Below are 22383 nucleotides of genomic sequence, written 5' to 3' on the forward strand. Positions count from 1 at the left end.
AAGTGCTTTTATAATCCCTAATCCCCAATTTCAACACATAAGAATTCTTTACATACCATACTACTATTGGAGTTTGCAAACAAAATTCCATGCCTCACACCTGTGTAAATCCATTGACTTTGATGAAATCATCTAAGCCACAGCCACATCTGTTTTGAGCTTGACATCCTCTTTGATCCGCCACATTATCTTCTGCTACCTTCTCTTTTCAGAATGCAATCCAGAACCCTCTTGGGAAACTGCTATGGGCACTAATGGATACTTATGCTTATGTGCTTTATGTGATCTTAGCAAAATGGCAATGTGTAATTACTCTTCTCAGCAATTTACATTTCAAGTAAGGGCTGATTCAGATGAAACTACATGTAAAACAATACAGCTACCATGAACCACATTTCTCAAAACCTCTACCCAGGTTAATCCCATTTACAAAGTGCAAGACCAGATAATCTGACACAGCATCTCATCACACAAGCTTGTTAAATGATGAAGGTCAATGGACTTCCCATGAAGATGGACACTTCCAGTGGATGATGCACTCAGTCCTGTAGGAGCAGGCTGGAACTTCATTACTATGCTATGTAACCAGTTTGTAAGTGAGCTACCCTCTGCAGAGATAAGCATTTTCTAGACTAATAGTTCTCCGGGGTGGCTTTTTAGGAACACTTGGTGAGATGGACGGATCATAACTACCTCACATACCTGTACAGTATTTACAAAACAAAACCAGAAAATACAGCATTTGCAAGAAAATATGACACGAGGAGGGGAAGAAATGTGTGTTTGGTGGCTGGTTGCTTTGGTTGGGTTTTTTTCCTTAACAAAAAACCAACCAATAAAATCAACTGAACAAAAACCCCAAGACACTTTTTGTAGGGGAACCATAATTAATATACAGTATAACAATGTGCTGCATATAGCCTCACACAGGTGATAAGCTAGCTAGTAAGTTATGGCTGCCACCCATAACTATTAACTTCCAAAGGCACATTTCTCAGCTAAGTATACACAATCCTTCACATATTTTATAACTGATACATCATAGAACTATGCTATTTCAAGATAATAAAACTCAAGAAACCAAACTAATACCAGCCAAAACATGATACACTGAAAGAATACTAGTTCTTCCCAACAGAGAAATTCAGCTTTTCAAAGAAAACATAAATAATACATACATGTTTTCACTAATATCCACACTTAAAATAAAAGATGCTCTATGAGTAAATCCAGATGGTCTAAAAATACTCCTTTAATAAGTATGTACCAGTAGAAACATCCCTCTAAAATACTTACTTTATTAGTGAAATGGTACCAAAGATAACAAGTATACAAACAATCTCTTTGCTCTATGCTACTTACACATCATAAATAAGACAGCTGTTGTTGCAAGACAGAATCTTTCACAGTCTTCCTGTAAGCATACAGATTTTTTATTCTTTTATCAGAATTAGCTGTTTACCAGCCAACAGCATGTGGCTAAAAGATCACAAAAATGGCTGTTCTATACTTTACATGGTAAAGCATTTTCTGTTGCCTTAAATGTACACAGTGGCAAGAACATTAAACCTTACATAAAATGAGGCGTGATTAAGCAGCTTCACAATCAAATTTGATTTCATTACCTTAGGAGTACGGCAAAGTTTTCATTCCCTGTAATATGCTTCCCTTCCACTGAAAAAACTAACTATGTGGAGCTAAAGTAAAACAAGTAGAAAGCAAACAGGCAATACACTTAGTTTTTTATTTTAACTGAAAGAAATAACACTTCCCATGAGGTAAGGCAATTAATAATTTGATTGCATTAAGTTGTAGTAAAAATAATCTACACGATTTTAGCTATAATTATGTCTTAAAAGCGTAACTTATCAGAAATCTCATATAACCGATTAAATTACTTCAAAGAACAAAAGCCATGTTCTGCCATGACAAAACCACCTGTTTTGTCATTCTCTTCTTGCATGCTTTCTCTACAAAAAATGATAAAAGAATCTCTACTATGTAAGCCCTGCATAAATTAGAACTTTCTTCCTCAAATTATTTATCCCCTATTTCTCTGCATGCCATTCCTTTTATATCACCAAACAGGTATCAGAGAAAATAACAGAGAGGTAACAATTAAGGCCATCCAAATGTATATTAAATGTCTTAAGGGCTTTCTTTGATGCAGGTGATGAGAGCACACTTTGTATTCAGCTACTACTTTTGTACAGTGGTGGTCCCTAAATTACATCTTTTCTCTTATTTATAAATCTCTTCTAAGAATAAAAAATAAAAGTAAAATGGAGCTTCACTATTTTAACAAATGAATCAAACAACCATTCTGGCAAGTCACTTGCATTTTTGTCTACAGTATGGTGGTGGCAAAGTAGCAAGAGAGATCATATAAGATTTAGCTAAAAATGTGTAACAGCACGTATACATTTCTAGAAAATACCACATTTTAAGAAGGCACTAAAGCTTCTGCTTGTGCTCCCATATTTTTTTAACAAAAAGGAAAAATTTATTTTCTTAATGGCACCTGTACTATTCTCAGCTGAACAGACACACTGCAGTACATTGCAAAACAAAGCTGTAAGTTATGGTATCATCATACAGATGTGCTCACTTCTCTTTGGACAAAGAAAACAAAACAAAACAACCCCAAAATAACCCTGTAAGCTAACCTAGTATCTATAACATGGCAATGTTTTTAGGAACAGAAGAAGCGCATGCATTGTTCAAATACTTTATAAGAAATATTAATTTCAAGGATATTAGTAAGAAATTATTTTAAATAATAAATCCTAAGAATCTCAAGCAGTGAGCAAATGAAAAACATACTAATCTATTTAACATAAGAACAGTAGAACAGTAAAAACATGTTTATGCTAAAACCCCCTTTCCCCACAGTTGTAATTTACAAGGAAAGAAAGTGTGTATATTTATGCACCATTTTCAAGCACATCAAACAGCACACATTAAAGTTTTTGTGGATTTTTTTAACCTACAGGGTAAAACAATCCAGAAGTCATCAACAAGCAGTATTTTAAACAACCTTCAATGCATATCTTCAGCTTTTTTTGGGAAGTACAGGTTTACATCTTTCAGTTTCTAGTTATTTGTAACAGCTTATAGCAAAACTTAACATAAATCATTTTACAAGTACAGCCATCATGGAAATGCATGGATTTTCAGAGATGAATAGTTCTGATGGCATCTGCCTTTTCATGGTATTAACTACTGGTCTGTGCTCTCTTGCTTTACAGCAAGAAGACAACAAAGCTATCACATGAACTGGAGGAGCTACTAGTACTATCAACACATTCAGGTTGATTGCTTTGACATTTTCTTCCTCATTCTGGGAAACAAAATGCTTTGGATTTCATTCCTTACTTGAATTAGAAGTCCATTCTTTGCTTTAAACCTCTTCCATTTTAATTGAGAGATTTTCCTCATTTGGTTGACAATTCCCATTCTGTTGTAGCTTGACTTCATCTGTCCTTTGTGTATCTCTATTGTCTACTTCCTTGTCAGTTTCTGAATTCTGATCTTCTTTATTGTTATCTTTGTCCTACCAAAGATAAAAGTATTTGACAACAAAATAATATTCTTAGCATTACAGGCTATGACTTCCAACCAACTCTCAGTAATTTTATTGTTTCAAGTTTTACATGTGTATCTTGTGTCTGCATATTTTAGAATAGAGGTGTGAGCTTCTTTGCCCCTCCATCTTTTTTCAAAATATGCTTTTCAGTTGGCTGAAGTTCAGCACTCATAACAACTCCTCACCCAAGAAATTATGCCATAGAATGATCTGTCTTTATGAACTAAAATAAACTCATATATAAAGTTATAGAACAAGCAGCACCATGGAACGTATGAGAAGCAGCTCCAGAAATTAAGATTACAATTTTTAAAATAGAACAGGACTAAATTTTTTCTCATTTTTTATCAGGTATCTGATGCATTTTTAGAGTTCTTGAGTAAGATACTTCCTCAAGCATTTGAACAGTCACCTAAACCAGCTGAGTAATTCTGAGCACAACTAACTACTCTTTAAAGGTGTGCGGCTATTCAAATTCTAAGATTAAACAATTTGAAGATATTTCTTTTCTTAATTGCAGTACTTTCTATTTTGCAGGGGAAAATCCTATACCACTCTTTCACAACTCCTCCACTTTACCCTTACAGAATCCAATATACAGACCAGGACCAATTAAATAAGAGTTTGAACTGCATAGTGAGAGTTTATTTTAAAAGTAATCTTTTCAGTTTCACAATCAAGCCACCCCTGAATACTGCTTGTTAGTCAATAGTCTGCCTGCTCCTAAAAGTAGGAAGCCAGGCAAGACCTAACATAGGGCACCAACACGAAAGAGAAACAAGGTGTTTCTGTAACCTAAGCACACAAACTCCAATAGGTCAGCTGAAGATCAAATATCTAGACTTAAACTGGCCTACTAACCCCAACTAGCAAATACTGAACTCAAGCAGCACTAATTTGGTAAGAACAGGAGAAATAGGAGAAAGGAGTAAAACAAAGAGAAAGTAGACAGAGAATTTCAGTAATGGCTTCACTACCTCTTCATTCTGCTGATCACTTGGTCACACAAACTTACCTTCAAAGTAGTGGTGCTTTTGTCAGATTTCTCCTTTCCCTCTTTTTCTTTACTACTTTTTTTCTTTGAAGTGGAGCGCTCTCTTTCTCTTCTTTCATTATTTGTATCTCTTTCTCTTTTTTTTTCTTTCTTGTTTCTGTTTAAGAAATTTTTAATTCAAATTAGAATTTGATCCAACTACAACAAACTTCAAACCATTTGACTGCAAACTAAACACCCAGCATGGGTTTTCAAAAAACATGCCAAAATTTAACCAAAAATCCTTTTGCAAAGACAATGGCATTTTTTTGGCTGAAGAGAGCTAAACAGTTCACACAACCACCACATACTGTATTAACAAAGAAAAAACCAATTTAATCTGTATCAGATGAAGGGATTTTATTGATTTGAAGCAATTTGCAATGCTGGTTGATTTGAAACTATGTCATTGAAAGAACACCGGAGCTCAAATTGGTTAAAGTTCTGAGTTAGTTTTAAATTAAAACTGAATCATACTGACCAACTGAAATCATCTGAAATCACTAGCGCAAAGGCAGTAAACAGTGAAAGTACTATAAATTCTTCCTTCTTCACTGATCATTAACTTCTGTGCTTACATCAAACTGACCTTCTTGGAGAAGGAGTTCGTGAAGACTTTCTTTTTGCTGTTTTTGATGTTTTAGGAGATTTGGAGGGACTTCTGCTCTTCCTTTTACGCCTTTCTCTGCGGGACCAAGTAATTCATTATCATCAAAATCCAAAAATAATAAACTCAAAGGATATAAAAAGAGAAAGCTCTTTCAATGATCTAAACATATTCACTGAATTTAACAGTCTATATTACCAACAAAATATGAACTGTACAAACTAAAAAAAAAAAAAAAATCTGTATGCTTCAGTTTAGTGGTAAAGGCAAGGCCAATGCAAGAAGAAAAATATGCCCTTTCAAAAATTTTTTTACAATCCTTATATGCTTGGTAACAATGAAAACACACTGAAGTCAGTAATACTGTATCAGTTGAGTTTCTTCAGTCAGGAAAATAACTCAATTGAATGAAGAGCCATATTAAGACAAAAGGTATAACTTGAGCAATATGAATTTCATAACTTTACAACCTGAAGATCACTGCAACTTCAGTTTAACCTGACTGAAATTTAATTCCTAAATGTATGAGCTAGAATTAGTTCGTTTAGAAGAAAACAGTGCAAAATGAAGCCCAAGCTGTAGTCAAAGTCAGAATAAATAAAATCTATTGTTTCTCTAGTGGTCCTTGCTTAGCAAACAGAATGTCATCATTCTGTAACACATGGAAGAGCTTGAAGTGTTTTACAAAGAAACTGTTATACATAGCTAAATGGAATTTCCTGAAGTCCTTATGGAGTCTGATCTTGAATATAACAAAACATGAAATAACTGGTCATTTATACTATATAAATTAAAGCAAAAACTGAGTCAGTACAACTTCATTTAACATAAATGCAGAAGCCATCTATCAAAATAAGATTACTTTTTTCCTATCAACTCTTTGTAAAGCAGGAAAAGCATACTGGAAGAACAACTGAAGAAAAAGAGGGACGTTTAAAACTTACTTCTAGATACAGCAGATGAGCTACATTTTTTTTTTTACAAAACAGCTTTTGCAATTTGTGACTATTTAAATCTTCAATATATAGAAAAGCCAAGAAATCAACACTTATTAGATAAGTAACAAAAGGATATTTAAATTGTAGCCAGTATCACTATATGGATTCATATTCTGACCTATCAGAGTACCAATCCATAGTGATACTCAATATACCATCTACTGTGACTGTCCTGATAATTTTCTTTCTAGCAACGAGAACGGTGCTGTATTTTGGATTCAGAATGAGAATGATGTTGATAATATACTGATGTTTTAGTTGTTACTTATCCTAAAACAAAGGACATTTGTTTCCCATGCCCTACCAGCAAACAGGTACACAAGACACTGCAAGGGAGGATGACCAGGAGAACTGACCCAACTGGCCAAAAGTCAGAGAGGTGAGTGATTGTGTAATGCATCATTTGTTTCTCTTGGGCTTTATCCCTCTCTGTCCTTTCCATTACAATTACTACTGTTACTATAATTATTTTATTTTGTTTCAATTACTAATGTGTTCTTTCCTGAACTCTCAAAACAGAGCCTGGCAGAGCATGACAAGGATGAGCAAGGGAGGGACTGGTGAGGGAAAAAAAAGTCAAAAAAGAACTGTCATGGTTTAACCTCAGATGACAACTAAGTCCCAAGTGGCATTTGCTTATTCCCTGCCTTCTTTTGCCCCCTTTGCCCATCAACTTCCATAGCCCCACCCCACCAGGGGAGGGAAATAAGCAGGAAAGCAAGGAAAACTCCAGCACTGTACCAGCTGCTAGTAAGAAAATTAACTCTCTTTCAATCAAAACAAATACAGTGACCTCCTGAAGCTGCACAGGACAAGATTTCTAAAGTATTTAGTTCAGCAAGCTTTTGATTTATCTTTGATAAACTAAAAATACAAAATAGCCTCAAAATTGTGTAGTAAATACCAATCACTCATCAGCTGTTCACTACTTAACATGCATTTTGAACATCTCCACATTGATCATCACCTTTATTTAATTAAGGATACTGGAAATTGATCACTCTCTCTCAGTGCTGTCACTTTGGCTACACTGAATACATTCTCACTTAGTTCTGCTTTCCAGCATTATGTACCTGCAAATCAAGTGCTTCAGCAATTGTGTTGAAACTAGAAACTGCTTATTCATTAAATTTTATTTTCAGTTTCTGCTTTCCTTATTTCAAGTTGAAGAAATATAACTGCGTTTCACTGCATCTCTTCTCATCTCTATTACACTTGTACATTAGAAGATTTTTGTGCACCCATTTAATTAAATGTCTTACACAATATTAACAGCAGAATTTAAGAAAAACAAGTTCTGAATGCTTTGATAGTGATCTTATGTCTCTTAATTATACAGGGAAATAACATTCTGTATGCCATCTGGTGCTACTGGCTCTGCTAGCCTGTAAGATAGCTCCTTTTCCAACCGATTTCACTTCCCCTGGTCTGTCTCTTCTTTCAGCTAGGAATCACAAATAACCATCTTATTTCCAGTACCTGTGAGCAAAGCAAGTCAGCAAAGCAAGATCAGCTGCCATTTAGTTCTTAGAAGGTCCTGTATGTCTTATTCCACCTTCACTTCTTCTCCAAAAAGATGACTATTTGCCCAATATTTTATGTTTATACTTATATTTCACATTTTACATGATCAGCAGTCAACTACTGTACTGAAATTCAGGCAATTGAAATATCCATCTGTTGAATGATCTTCACTGGAAAAGTCTGCAACCATTTCAACTATGCAATGTCCATCACCAAAGAAAGACCCCTAACATAACCTAACCTACTCAGTATAAAAAGTAAATGACATTACTGAGATTGGAAGAACCCTCTGAAGATCACTTAGTCCAACCTATCCCTTCCCCACCTTACAAGAGGGTCAATCATAGTATGTTATTCAGGGCCATACCCAGTCAGATTTTTGGCTGGAAGAGACAATCCCTTGAAGTAACTGGTTCCAGTCTGCCAAGCAAAACCACAACTTCAACACTAGGAAAAAAAAACCTTTATTTCCCATAGGTCAATATGTGCCTGTCACCTCTTAATTGTCACAGGCCTCTGCTGGCTCTGTCTTCTTCAAGCTCTTATCTGATATTCATACATATTGGTAAGATGCTCCTCAGCCTTCTCTTTTCCAAGCTAAACAATCCCAGATTCCTCAGTATTCCCTTGTAAGAAGGAAGCTCCAAGTCCTTCATCAGCTTCGTGGTCCTTCACTGGACTCGCTCCAGTACATCTGCACACCTCTTGTAATGCGAAGCCCAGAAAAGGATCCTAAATGTGTCCTCACCAGAAGAGGGAAAGAATTACCTTTCTTGACCTACTAACAACATTGCTGCCTTCCTTGGCTGCAAAGACATGGCAGCCAGCAAGTCCCCATGCTATACTGGTGCAATGGCATTATTTCTGGCTGGGTGTAGGATGTGTCCTTTCTCTTTGTTCAAGTCCATGAGATGACTATCAGCCCATTTCTCCCATCTGCTAAGGTTTCTCTAATGGCAGATCAGCCTCCCCCCCCAGCTGCTTCTCTGCTGTTTGCAAAGCTACAGAGGATGCACTCTGTCCCACTGTCTAAGCCTCTGATAACAACATTCACAGGTATTGGCCTCTGCACTGATGCTCTAAGGATAGTTATATCTGAAAAAAATTGGAAATGCATAATAAAAAGTGTATTTTCTTATCTTCCAGCTTCAAAAGAACACTACCCTTGATTAACAATATCTGTATTATACCAAAGTACCCTTTGGACTTTGACTGCACTAGAAGAAATGCACTAATTTTCACAAGAATTCCATGCTCAAGTACATGACATTGGAGCCTTCCCACAGCGATTTCTTAACTAGTAAGATTCCTAAGGGGGAGCAAAATTATTGCAAACTAGAATATGAGTTTTTTGTTAACATCAATTTAACTACACTTGCTATTTGGCACTAGGAGCCTGGCTTTCCACCAAGGCTCCTATGTAAGATACATATTGCAAAACCCTTACATATTTTTATGCACTTATCCAATTCAAAACTCTGAGGCCTATGGACTGAAAAAAAATGGTTTCAAAGCTGACAGAAGTATCTCTATGTGAGTCTTCCAGACATTTAAATAGGAAGCTGCATATGCTTAATGAAGAAACAATATTTTGCCCATAAACCTCGTAACACAAACACAGTGTTCAGAAACTATTACACCCTTTTTTGCCTTCTATGAACCCTGAACTGATGAATTTTGAGGACTAGAGAAGGTCTGCGTGAAACTATTACAATAGGTAGAACCTGTCCAACTCATTCAGCATTTCATTATCTCGAGGTTACAGATATAATTTGGTGTTTAAATCTGATACAATACTACTGAAGTCCCTAATTCCTGATGTAACAGAAAGGACCTTATCCACCAATGCTTCTAAACTTAACTTAGATGTAATGCTTTTAGAATATGCCCTGAGCTTGCTTACAGAGATTGTTTATCATCTCACAGCCTCTTTCTGCTGTAACGAATTTATCCAGACTTCCTGCCAGTTAGGCTTCCCTCAGAGCCAAAACCAACAGCCACATTATCTTTGTTTTCCTGCTTACTGTCAGTAGTGTTAAGGAATGTTATACTTTTAACTTACACCTGGGCGTCATATAAACAATACATCTGTCTCTTCCAATTGAGATACATTTACCTCGTGAAAGGCTAGCCAGCCAACCTACATGCTTGCTTCTTGCAGTTCAGTCATCCAGCCAAAGAGACACAAGTATTAGAAAACAACCGTTTGCAAGATCTACAGACCAAAATGCTGCAGTATGTAAATAATGAAAGAACTATGTAACAGTTACTCAAACTTTCATCAGGGCAAAGATAATGTGTGTGATGTTGGTCAGAACTTTTGGCTGTCTGTAACATACAGAACTGGCACAAGAATAATCTCATTATTGTCCTCAAGGTTCATACAATATGGTTACGTGAAAGTCAACCACCAGCAGCCCAACAAGAAACTCTGCTACATCAGGCATAATATAGAGCTTTTTATAATAGATGTTACTTTAAAGGAAAATCTATGAAGAAATAATACAAAGAGCTATGGTGGCATCAATACATAAAAATTAGGATGGTACCTCGCTGAACTAACAAGTCAAAAAAAAAAAAAAAAAAAAAAAGCATGATAAATGCTAAACAAACCTGCTGGAGCTACGAGATCTTCTTGAAGAGCTATAGCTTCTTGGGGGTGTTCGGGATCTCTTATCTTTCTTCTTTTTATCATCTCTCTCTTTTTCTCGCTCCTTCTCCTTATCCCCATCTTTTTCCTTATCTCTGTCCTTTTCTTTGTCCCCTCCTTTGTCCTTATCTCCCTCCTTGTCCTTAATCTTCTCTCTGTCCTTCTCAGTATCTTCTTTTTCTTTGTTCTGATCTACCTCTTCCTTGTCTTTTTCCTTATCTTTATCTTTTTCCTTTTCCTTATCTTTATCCTTGTCCCTGTCTTTGTCTCGGGCTCTCTCTCTATCTTTGCTTCGATCTTTATCTCTCTCCTTGTCCTTCTCCCTATTTCTCTCTTTATCTCGCTCTCTTTCCCTGTCTTTGTCTCGATCCCTATCCTTCTCCTTGTCTCGGTCTCTGTCTTTCTCTTTTTCTTTGGCCTTTTCTTTTTCCTTGATCTTTTCTTTGTCTCTTTTCTTGTCCCTGTGAAAAGCCAAACACAAACCCATTAATTCATCTTTGAACTTTCCAATTAAAATTACAACTAACTTTTTAATGTACATCAAGATAATGAATCTGTTAAAAAATAGTAATTCTTCAATATTTTAATTTTTCACCCCTGTTCATAATAACGGAAAGCTACATATAGCTAGGAAATAAACAGCTATGTACAGCTAGGAAGAATTTGGAAACCCAACTGGAGAAGGGGAGGCCAAAACCAAATCAAACCACTATCTTCCAAGTGATGCTACTATGTTTGGAGAGAATGTGTCTTTTCACCTCACAGTTATGTAATTATACATACATAAATTTTCTATACTTTGTCAGGAGAGACAAACTCTACAATCTGTAAATCTACTCTTTACTAAAATATATCCAAATAAAATGGCCTTCAGATTAATCACTGCCAAATGAATACTGACAGCTGACTGACAGAAGTCTTTATATTCTACAGTTTTTTCTCACACAAATATCCTTGAACTGCTTGGCAATCCAACAACACTTAATACATAGAAAAAAAAAGACAACATGGATAAAATGTCACCGGATTCCCTTAAAAGGCAAATATAAGATCAAAACTTAATCAAAACAATTCAACCATCCATAATGTCAGTAGGAATTTGAGAATTACTGAAAAATGCTAATGCAGTAAAAACAGAAGAAAGGAAAATAGCTTCTTTGGGACAGCAAATATGATACATGTTCATAAAAAGAACAGTGAGGAAAATTCCATCTGATGTTCAAGTTATCAAGTCAAACAAAAACTAATTAGGTAACAGCTTTGGCTGGAGGATTACATTTTAGTATAGTACTATTTGAAAATGCAAGACTCCATCTTGTCCCTCTAGTACAGAGACACATAATGAAAGAACGATTGTTCAGAGAGAGAAACAGGAGAAAGAGGTAGAGGAAAAATTGATTAGCAGGCCTTATTGTGTCAAGAACCACCAGACTGGCAGAAGTTAGCTGGTATCTATTGGTATCTATTCTAGATTTTTACATATTCTAAAAGAGACTCCTTCACATATGAAAGGTCCTAAGCACTCAAACTTTCCTCAAATTGAAGAAGTGTTTGGCTGTATCTCCTTCTCAACTGCAAATAAACAGCAGACTGTTGTATCCTCTACAGCCTGACAACTTTGATTCCCATCAGGTTCTGTCAAGTACTTCATTAGGAGTCTCAGATGGAATATAACATTATGAAGATGAAAGAGTGCACAGTCCCCACAATACCAGCCTTACAGCCTCCCAAGAAATGTCTAGTTAATTTATCAGAGATTTCATTGGGCTCTCCCCTTCCAGTGAGCAGATGTCTCAAGAAGCTCCAGAAAACAGAAACCATCAAAAGGATCCACCAATAAAACCCAGCCAGCTATGCAGCCTAGTTTTGTTCCCACATAGGTTCACAGATCTGCAGCTGTCTTTCCCACAAAACTTGTCTCATAGAACAAGAGGCAGCTGCACAACCTAAGTACAGATCTCCCTACAAATAAATCAGGGGAATTACAGAAATGAAACTAAGAACATACCAAGACTTCTATTCATGAAGCTATTTTCACAGGCACTTTTGGTTTGAGCTTATTCACTACTTCATCCCTAAAAATTATGCTATGATCTTGTTAAAATGTTACAGTTTAGTAATTAGATGATCAGACATAAAAACTAATAAACTAGATAAAATATACATATTAATTACATCCTGAAACACATATATGCCATACAACTGACACATGCATTCTTGTTGTTTGACAAACAAGAAAAGTCAAAGATGAAAATAAACGGTTATGCACAAGAACTTTACACATATTCTCACAATACAGGATAAAGGTCAGTCTGAATTCAACCTTCTCAAAAGATACACATCAAACAAGCACTATCCATTTTTAGCAGGTTCACAAGCTACAGAGGATATTCCTTAACTATTGGTTTTAGTCTGATAAAATTACTCTTTTCAGTCAGTCTCATCTACATTTGTACTAACATCCAAGCTATGAAAGTTTAAGTGCCTCATCACGATCATTTAACCCCTGGAGGCACCCTACAGGCTACAAGAAAGATAGTTAACTCTATCCTAGCCAAAACTACTATATTCAGTATTAAAATTTGTCTTTTTGTCCCACAGATGAGACTCCACCCTTTACAGAAACATAAAAGCTTTATTAAATTTTTTTTCAAAAACTGTATTCTGAGCTAACAGTACCATTTTGTGGAACAGAACTCACCGAGAACGAGAGCGACTTCTTGATTTCCGTCTTTCCGTAGATCTAGACCGTTTCTTCAGAGGACTTCGGGATCTGCGTCTGTCCTTGTGTCTTGAGAGAGATCTGTTGCCAGATCTACTTCTAAACGAAGAATGCCAGAAGAAAAATATTTTAATATGGAAACTTCATACAAATAAAGTCAACCAATAAAACGACAGTATACGTGTGTTGTGTCACCACAAAGTATTATCTGACACCTTCAAGAATGACACCTTGATAACATACCGTCTGTAAATGTTTTTGCAAACACGGATACTTTATGCTTCACCATGTGTAACATGCTCTACTTTGAAACCATTTAAATTATACCAGTGTTTCATAATAATTTCCATGAATCTGGAAAATAGAAGTTACTGTAATTTACAACAGGTGTCTTTATGAAATGACACTGCACAAAATCTGATTGGCAATTTCTAGCAGATTGTAAAAATAATTAATTACATTTTATTTCCATTCCAGGCCCAAGCACTTACTGAAATCTCAGTCCTCAAAGAAAGAGGACTTTGGCTGCAACAATCTCTTTTTGCTCTGTTCTCCATTCTTATAATTTAAATTCATAAAGTCAAGTTACCTTTCCAGATAAAAAGATCTGTTAGCATAGATTTCAGTTGTAATTAAAGTGTAGATACTCTGATTAAAAAAAAAAAAAAAAAGTCTTATGCTCTTATGCAGGTTTGATGAATAGCACTTTAAATTTTTTTTCCAAAATACTCGTTAATTTCTGGAAGACCTTTTTCCCCAGGGAAACAAAAATAAAAAGTTGAATTTGCATGTTAAGTTTCAAAAAACCACATCATTGGATACTTTGCTTCCCAAGGCACCACAAAGTTTAACTTACCATAGACAGAAAGATCATAAATATTACTGAATAAAACCTAAAGAACTGTGAAGTACAAAAAGTAACAACTGCACCTACCTTCCACAGCTCAAGGCACACAGTTTAACGATGCCTCAGGATTTTAGCTGTTATATTTTTCATACATTTGTAATCCTGCAATTTTTTAGTGTATAACTCCATATAGAGTGTTAGCTACTGATCTCCCATTTTGATCAGTCAAAACAATTCCTTTCCAGGCCTGGGAATCAAGGACACCTTATTTTCTCAGGCCCCAAGAAATGTAAACAAAAGTGAGTTAGGGGGAGAATAAACTTGGGGTAAATGACTTCATTACCTGAAACTGTAATTGGAAGATTAACCCCCAGTATGCAAAGGAACCAAACTTACAGAAGTGTGAAAACCCGTGACCCGCTGTCCACTTTGGGTGTAGCCCCTGGGGGCGGAGCTTTGTCTGCCCTAAATGTATGTGGAGGCCCTTCAATAAATATAATCACTTTTTATTCCCTTAATTTTGTCTGGCCCCTGTTTTTAGGTAGTTCCAAACAGCATAGTAAAATATACCAAGAAGAGGGGAAGCCATTTTTTACCTACAGCTTTGTTTTCCTTATCAGCAGATAAATACAAATCATCTGCAAGTCCAATTTATTGCAACAGAATCAAAGCACAACCTCCAATACATTTTATGTCACAGAGACAAAAATGATGTTATATAAAACAGTGAAACAGGGAAGCAGTAAGCATAGATTATTTTTATGGATGAGGCTGCCTCAACAGGTCAGACTGGCTTTTTTTCAGCATGTTCTCAAAACTGGCAGTAGCAATATTAAACAATTTAACAAAACAAAAAATATAATAACATTTGTTTAAGGAACAGGTTTTCTGCATTTAAAAAAAGAAAAGCTTGTCTTCTAAAATTCCACTTGGTTTGTGCTAATACAACATAGTACTTAAATTACTGCATTGTTGAACAAAAACCAGTTTGTTTTTCAATTATGCCTTGAGTTAGGGACATAGCAGAAAAGCAAGCAATAAGGAAGTGACCAAAGGGTCCTTCTTGCATTAAAAAGTACCTAACATTTTGAAGTCACTAGAAAACATGTGCTGTGGTTCTCTACTGTTGCAAAACTGAAGCCTGCATTTGTATCACATTTATTTGATAGTAAAATTGATGATAATTCCCTCTCACCAGATTTTCTGTATTTAAAAGTATCCTAGTAGCCTTGTTTGAAGACATGAATGAAAGGATGCCTCAGAGCTGTTGCTGCAATATGGACACCACCCACCTTTTAAAAGTGTAAGCAATCAAATAACATTCCAAATTGTGGGGCTTTTTTTTATCCTTAGCCAAGTATCTTTAGATTGATTTGCCTAGGTTCTCAGAATATACTCCTGACATTGAAAGAATCTGGACCATTTTGGGAAGCCTTATAATTCTCACAGAACAAGTTCTATGTTTCATTCACAGAAAAAAAACCTTAATCTTTGAGAATGATCTAATAATTTTCTGTTTCAGAACTGAACAAATTTAGCAAAGCAAATAAAACCTGACAAATAAAAAACTGCCCCTGAAACCTTTTCCATATGCTTTTTAAAAACATAACTTCACATTTACAGGATGAAATTAACTCACTGCTTAGAAGTTGAGGACAATACCAAAAAACCAGCCAAAAAAACCAGCCAACCTATCTGTTCAGGTATTACCAGTAAATTATATGCTTCATCCACAAAATGCAGGTTTCTCTATAAAATACAGGTCACAAAATGATATTTGGCTACATAGCCTAATGTACAAAAACATAAAATGTACAAAAAATCCACAGAACTTTTTACGTGACACAGGAAGTGCCTTCTAGAATGTTTAAAGTGAAAGTAATCCTATAAATATTTAGGGTTTAGAGGAAAAGAGTATCTATTCAGAGACAAAGTTTCTGGTTATGCTGATCTTCTGGGTGCAAGTTAGTAATCTCTATAGCAATACTTGTCTATAACTAAAAATATCAGTAACCAGCACCTTGCAAAAATCCCAATATGATTTAGTCTGAAACAAAAAGCATACCTACCTGTGTTTTGAGTGTGATCTTTTCCTTCTGGATCGGGATTTTGAGCTAGACCTGGATTCTGAACGAGAATGGGAACGAGATCGACCGCCTTTTCTTTCACTGCTCTTTCCAGACTCTGAGAGGGAAAAACCACTTTGCAGTGTAAGCTCAGAACATTTAAAGATACCAGTTAACAATCTGGCACAAGTGGAATGTACCACATATATTACACATCTTCCTTCTTTGCAAATATCCTTCAGAAACATCCAAGAAAGTCATTGCATATACTCATTGAGTGCAGCCATCCTGCAGTAGTACACATAAACCAGATAATTATAAACAGCTAGCTCTACTACGAATGTGATTTATGTTGCTGCCACAATGCACAAGATCATAACACGTCCTCCTTTTGCTCTATTTAGTTAATATAATTACCTTTTTTTTTTTAATAACTTGAGAAGAATAGAGTAAATTTAGAGGGCATAATTTTGAAAACAAGAATAAAATATAAGAATTACTGTCTGTATTTTTAGATATTTCAAACTGTACAAATACTGAAGTTTTATTCCTCATTGTTTCGTAGGAGGAAAGGAAGAACAGAAGAGGCTGAAAAGTCTGACTGAAGGCAAGAAAGTCAACAGAAACCTAAACAGTGAGCTCACCACAGCTCAGAGTCTAATTGTTATTCTGTTGCTTAACAGTGATAAAGTGGTAGAGTTATTTTACTTCTAACCAAAAAACACAACAGAAAATTATTCCCCCCCTCAAAAAACCATCAAGACTCCCCACTATCTACCCAACACTAGACAGTATCTGGTTTGTTAGGAAGAAGAATGGCAATGACAAAAAGCAGCAGGAAGTTTACGAAGTTGAGATTTTTTTTATGCTATGGTTTTGCAATCAGTTTAAGCCAGTATAAATCACCACTGGAATGTCTGTCTAACCTCTCAACACAACATCACCTTCCTCCTTGAGCTGGCATATCAGTGTTAACAGGGAACAGGGAACTGGATGAAAAGAAGTCCTTTACAATATGTTAATATTTATCCCAGATTCATCCTCTGATCCCATTTGCTTTGAGGATGCATACAGCCTTTAGGCACCATGAAAAAGAAACCAAATTATCCTGCTAAACATAGATAAGTAAAGCATAGTATTACTGCTTTCTGAACCATGCTAGCTAATGCTGATCGTAAAACTATGGCACTAATGGGTGCTAAAGGACAACAAAAAATAGAAAGCATTTTCTTTTAAACGTTGTCAAGTGCTCTTAACTTAAAGAGTGCCATCATTAAGTATGGATTTAGTATCAAATTTGCATGTTTGAAAACATTCAGTGAACATGTATCTGAAAACACATGATGAAATAAAAAGCTTCAGTCCACTTCTTAGATGCATGAACAGAATTTTGATTATTTTGGTTTCTTCCCCCCAGCATGTACTGAATACTTCTGGATACCCTTCTCTTGTGTCTGAAAATACTCTTAGAAATGTGTACCAAGGTAAACACAGGATGTGCCTGTTCAGTAATTAACACAATATACCTACCTGGCTCAATAGCAGCAGATATAAAAGACTGGGCTTCCCTTACCCTCTTCATCACTTCTTCTAGCTCCTTGGCAGCAGCTTGTGGTGTCATTTCAGGAGGTTTCACTATTGCATTATTGGAGTGATTTATCCTAAGTTAAAGAAAAACAAAAATCTTTCATTCTTAAAGATTTGAACAGGGCAAATGAAAAACAGGAAAACATCTCAAATTTGTATAAAATTAAAACTTAAAACTTTAGTAGAACACCCATCTGTTCCAAGTATCCAAAGTATCTTTTATTACTTTGAAATTGTACCATTTTTAAAGAAAGGCAGAACAGTATTCTTATGTTGCAATATTTTTAGTAGAAGTCCAGGAAGTTACTTCTCTATTTCAGATCAAATCTTCACATTAACACCTACTAACTACATACACATCATACTGAAAACTTAATTAGTGCTATGGACATCAAAGATTTTTTCACTGTTATAGCTTACACTACCTCAAGATTCATATAAATGTATTTTACTCAATGCTATATGTATTCCATTGAGAGAAATTTATGCCAAACTGTGAAACTGGAGTTGATAAAAATGTTTTGGTTTGTTAACAGGTCCACATACTGAAAAAATACTAGTCACAGCATTTTGCTACACATAAGTCATAAATGTGTGTATAACGACACAAACAAATATCTCATTCAACAGCAATATGGATAATTAATTTCTTACTTCAGTGGCCGGTCTCCAAACATAACTCCATTAAAGGCAAGAGCTCGAGGTACAGAATTTTGGTCTGCAAATTCCACGAAAGCAAATCGCGTTGGTTGCGTCTCATCACCTGCCATTCGCACAAATTTGACTTCTCCAACTTGTTTAAAAAATTCAAGCAGCTGATCTGCTGTTGTAGTCTAGAAAGAGTAGAAGAGCTCAGCTGAAGTAAACTATACAATGAAAACCATTATCTATTATATTGAGTAGCCCAAGAGCCACAGATTTTTGGAATGCTATCTCAGCATTATTAAAAAGGTGACATGAATTTGGGAATGTTACGTTTTTTAAGACTTAAAGATGTATATTTTTTCTTCCATTAATCCAAAGAACATTCTACAATTTTAAATAGTACAGCCACAAGCTCTTAGTCCTTCACCTAGGTGAAAAAAAGAAAAATATATTTACATGGGATTTTGTAGTTTTTAGGCAACTAATCTGAAGTAACTGGTAAGAAATTTCCTTGTACCTGTTTCCAAGCTACTGATTCTACCTTTTGATCAACTAAAACAAAAAAATCCAAACAATATTAAAGGACTTAGATTTATGTGGCTTTCTACTAGCTTCCAGTTTGTTTTATTTTATCCCAATCAATAGTACTTTTACACTCACTAGATGTTTCAGAAGTCAAAAACCTCAAAATGTAATACTTACATTACTATCAGTCAAAAGCAAATATTTTTCTATTAATCCGATCGCCTCTCAAAAAACCAAGCTGCTGACTGAAAGAGATTTATGCTAATTTTAGAACTTCCAGTAGGACACATCATTCCATCTTACTGTACCTAAGCAACTACACTGTGATGTGGGAGACAGCTACCATGATCTCATGACTTCTGAGGAATGCTCATCTAACACAACTAAGCTGTACATTTAACCAACGCACACAATTAGAAGTAGGTTTCTTTAATTGATCTACAGTGGATTCTCTGGTATTCTGACAAAGTCTGATCTAATCTGACTGGCACGTGAACCTTCAAATTTGAAACAACATGAATAAAAAAATTAGTTTTGTTTAAAATCATATCATTTTAAATTCATATTATCATTAACTAACGGAAACTCTTTTAACATGCAAGATTAGAATTCATAGATAACATTTTCACACCTGCGGCGTGATGCAACACACACCTTCTGCTTGTATTTCTACAACACAGAAACAAAAAAAAACTACCTGGGAATTCAAGTTTCCAACGTAGACTGTTCTCCTGATTTCATCAATTTTGGATGGATCCACATTTCCCATAATTGGTGGTTGTGGTATTTCTCCCAGCGCCGTAATGTTAGGATCCAATGCTGCTGCTGGTATAGCCCCTAAAGTACCAAGTGAAACACCAAGCTGGAAAATACAAGCACAGAATACACAGAATACACTTTGCAGTCAAGCACTAGTGAAAGATATTCTACTTCTTAATACTTGTTTACCTGGATGTATTTCTGTAAAACAGATCTGATGAACAGATCTAATGTAAAACAGATCTAAGCAATACTTTAAAGGTCACAATGCAGCAGGTTTTTTTAAAGAAGAAAAATCTACTCAGAAATTAGCTTAAGATATAGCTATTAGTTAAAATATTCTGTGGGTTATCAGTTAACATATTATTGAAGAGATCTGGACAGGGATATATATTAATCACAAAATATACAGGCTCTAATGCTTAGAGTCAAATAAATTGAGTAAGACTCTTTCAGACACTGCTAGTATTCTTATTTTTTTGAAAAAAGTATTTGGACTAGATGAGGAATGGCTGAGATCTTGCTCAGCAAGGAAAGAAGGGAACTTCCAGTGCTCAGGATCAAAGGGACACAAGTGTCTTCTGGACAAAGATAAAATCAATTATAGTTGAAATGCAAAGAATGTTCTAAGTTCTTCCACTCATACCTAGAGAATGAGAAAAGTATACAGCTCTCATGTTTGGAACTGGAAATGGAAAACTCTCCTATGAAACGTTACAAAAAGTCACTTATAAATCACTACAAAATTGGTCCACTGAGTTCCTGGCTTGAATTTTCTCTACCCAAAAAGCAACTGTCTTTTCAAGAAATGAATTTTCTAAGAAGTGTGAGGAATTCTTAACAAGCCCTCAGTACCTTTTTTTATGTAACAAAGGAAAATACTACTCTATTTAGCCTTAAATTTTCCTTCAATAACCCACAGCAATTCACTGATGTCAAGAAAGGCTTACAGAGGCAAAAGGGAATGGAGGAGAAATTGCATAACCAAGCTCCTCTACTTTTCATAGTGAAAACATTGTTAGACAGTCTTAACAGTCAAAAATCTTGCCATAGAGATATCAAGGAAAAGTCTCTACTGCAGCACTGGTGTCAATGTAACTTAGGTTTTAATAAATTTTTTGTCAGTGGTAACTACCACTGGACCAAATTCATGATCCTACAAGGTAGGATGGCAATTAAAAAAGAACAAAAACCAAAACCAGTATTTTACCCGCTATTTTGGAAAATAGTAATCTGAAAGAAAAACCCTGGGAAGGTAGCACATGTATATCTTCTGATCAATCCTCAGGAGAGCCACCACAGCTAAACCCTCACTGCAACATCTGTCGACCAGATAGTCCTCATTCCTTGTCTACAGAAAAGGCTACAGAGAACAGAGGAAACTGGAAATTATACTGAACTTCACTTACTGTAGTCAAGGGAGTTGGTGTAGGTATAGGAAGCAACCCTGCACCAGGCATGAGACTTGTCATAGTAGGAGCAGGCGCCAGCAGAGACAGGGCTTTGGCTTCATCTGGGATTTTACCTGAAGAAGCAAATGAAAGCATTACACAGAGCTGGAACACTAGCCAGATGTTACTCTTTCTATGATTTTACAATTACCCTTGCATTTAAAAATGTAATAAATAACAATGAATCTATCTACCAGATCCTTACAAAGAAACAAATAACGTAAGTTTTTCCCTTTACCCTGCTCTATTAGGAAAAACAAAAGTGAGCAAAACTTCAAAGACTAGCAATCTCATTAATGGATTATTATTTTAAAAACTGAATAATGTATATAATTATTTAACACTTTGAGCTATGGGTCACCTGTACTGGAAACTTAACGTTCATGAACCAAACGATATCAAGCATGGACGCTTTCCCAGGGCGGTGTTTTCGCGGTGATCGAAAGTTGTTTTACACATGACAACCGTTCGTGTTGGCTGCATCACTAATAGCACACAGAACATCAGATACAGAAAAGAAGAACATTTTTTAAAGTTTAATCCCCAGAAATGGCAAATAACCAAATCAGTAAAAGAAAGAAAACCAAAAAAAGAAAAAAAGAAAAAAAAAAAAAAAAAAAAAAAAAAAAAAAAAAAAAAAAAAAAAAAAAAAAAAAAAAGAAAAAAAAGAAAGAAAAAGAAAAAAAAAAGAAAAAAATAACCAAAGTATGTGCTGACTGAAATTTGTGCTTTTCTTTATTACTCTGGTGCTACCTACTTAGAATGTAAAAATAAATAAAACAGAAAATAATAAACTACTGAACTACTCTGACTGCATAGAATACATACTACAAGTGAAGTTGAAAGTGGATGAAGGAAGAGCAGATAAAACTTAAATTTGTACTCTCATATTCTAGTCACCTCAGTTTATCTGAAACTGGTAAGTTAACTCTAAATTTACTAAGACTGAAGAAAATCATAACTGATCAGGCTAAGCAAGCTCTGTTTTCCCAACATAGGTACTTCCTGCTATTTTAACCAGATTATAGGCCTCCTGTAATGCCAAAAGTAAGTAACAACTAATCTGAATTAAATGCCGGTTTCATTGAATGTTAGCCATGATTACACTAATAAATGAACCCCCAAAATATCTCCAACACCAAAAAGATTAATAGTTAAACAATTATGATTACATTTAAGTTTACATTTTAAATGTGAAATGCAAAGGGATTAAAACTGACAGAAACATTAAACACTAAACTAAAAAAATAGTGAAAGAAGTTCTAACTACACTAGGTATCTATGATCCGTTCAAAATTACTTGGCATAACTGTATAAATGTTAATCAACTGAGTCCTTTGACATTGCCCCATGGATCTTAATAAAGTAAATGCTTTTATTTCA

The 22383-nt window shown here is 35.3% G+C and overlaps 1 protein-coding gene across 2 annotated transcripts in view; it reads right to left on the reverse strand.

Moving 5' to 3' along the window:
• Window positions 1–1234: 1234 nt before the first annotated feature.
• Window positions 1235–22383, reverse strand: part of SREK1 (splicing regulatory glutamic acid and lysine rich protein 1) — a 33695-nt gene continuing 12546 nt past the window's right edge. Inside the window, exons 1-11 of one of the 2 annotated variants that reach the window (XM_053931388.1) lie at window positions 21362–21442; window positions 20959–21074; window positions 19488–19652; window positions 18275–18453; window positions 17564–17694; window positions 16037–16151; window positions 13100–13219; window positions 10362–10859; window positions 5209–5304; window positions 4602–4737; window positions 1235–3553 (exon numbers count right to left, since the gene is read on the reverse strand). In XM_053931388.1, coding sequence (XP_053787363.1) covers window positions 3401–3553; window positions 4602–4737; window positions 5209–5304; window positions 10362–10859; window positions 13100–13219; window positions 16037–16151; window positions 17564–17694; window positions 18275–18453; window positions 19488–19652; window positions 20959–21021 — 1656 coding nt within the window. In that variant the 5' untranslated portion in view covers window positions 21022–21074; window positions 21362–21442 and the 3' untranslated portion in view covers window positions 1235–3400. Of the gene's footprint in view, window positions 3554–4601; window positions 4738–5208; window positions 5305–10361; window positions 10860–13099; window positions 13220–16036; window positions 16152–17563; window positions 17695–18274; window positions 18454–19487; window positions 19653–20958; window positions 21075–21361; window positions 21443–22383 lie in introns of those variants that run through there. The other variant, XM_053931387.1, reaches the window with a different exon arrangement.

The sequence above is a fragment of the Vidua chalybeata genome, chromosome Z (genome assembly GCF_026979565.1).
Source record: "Vidua chalybeata isolate OUT-0048 chromosome Z, bVidCha1 merged haplotype, whole genome shotgun sequence".
NCBI lineage: Eukaryota > Metazoa > Chordata > Aves > Passeriformes > Viduidae > Vidua > Vidua chalybeata.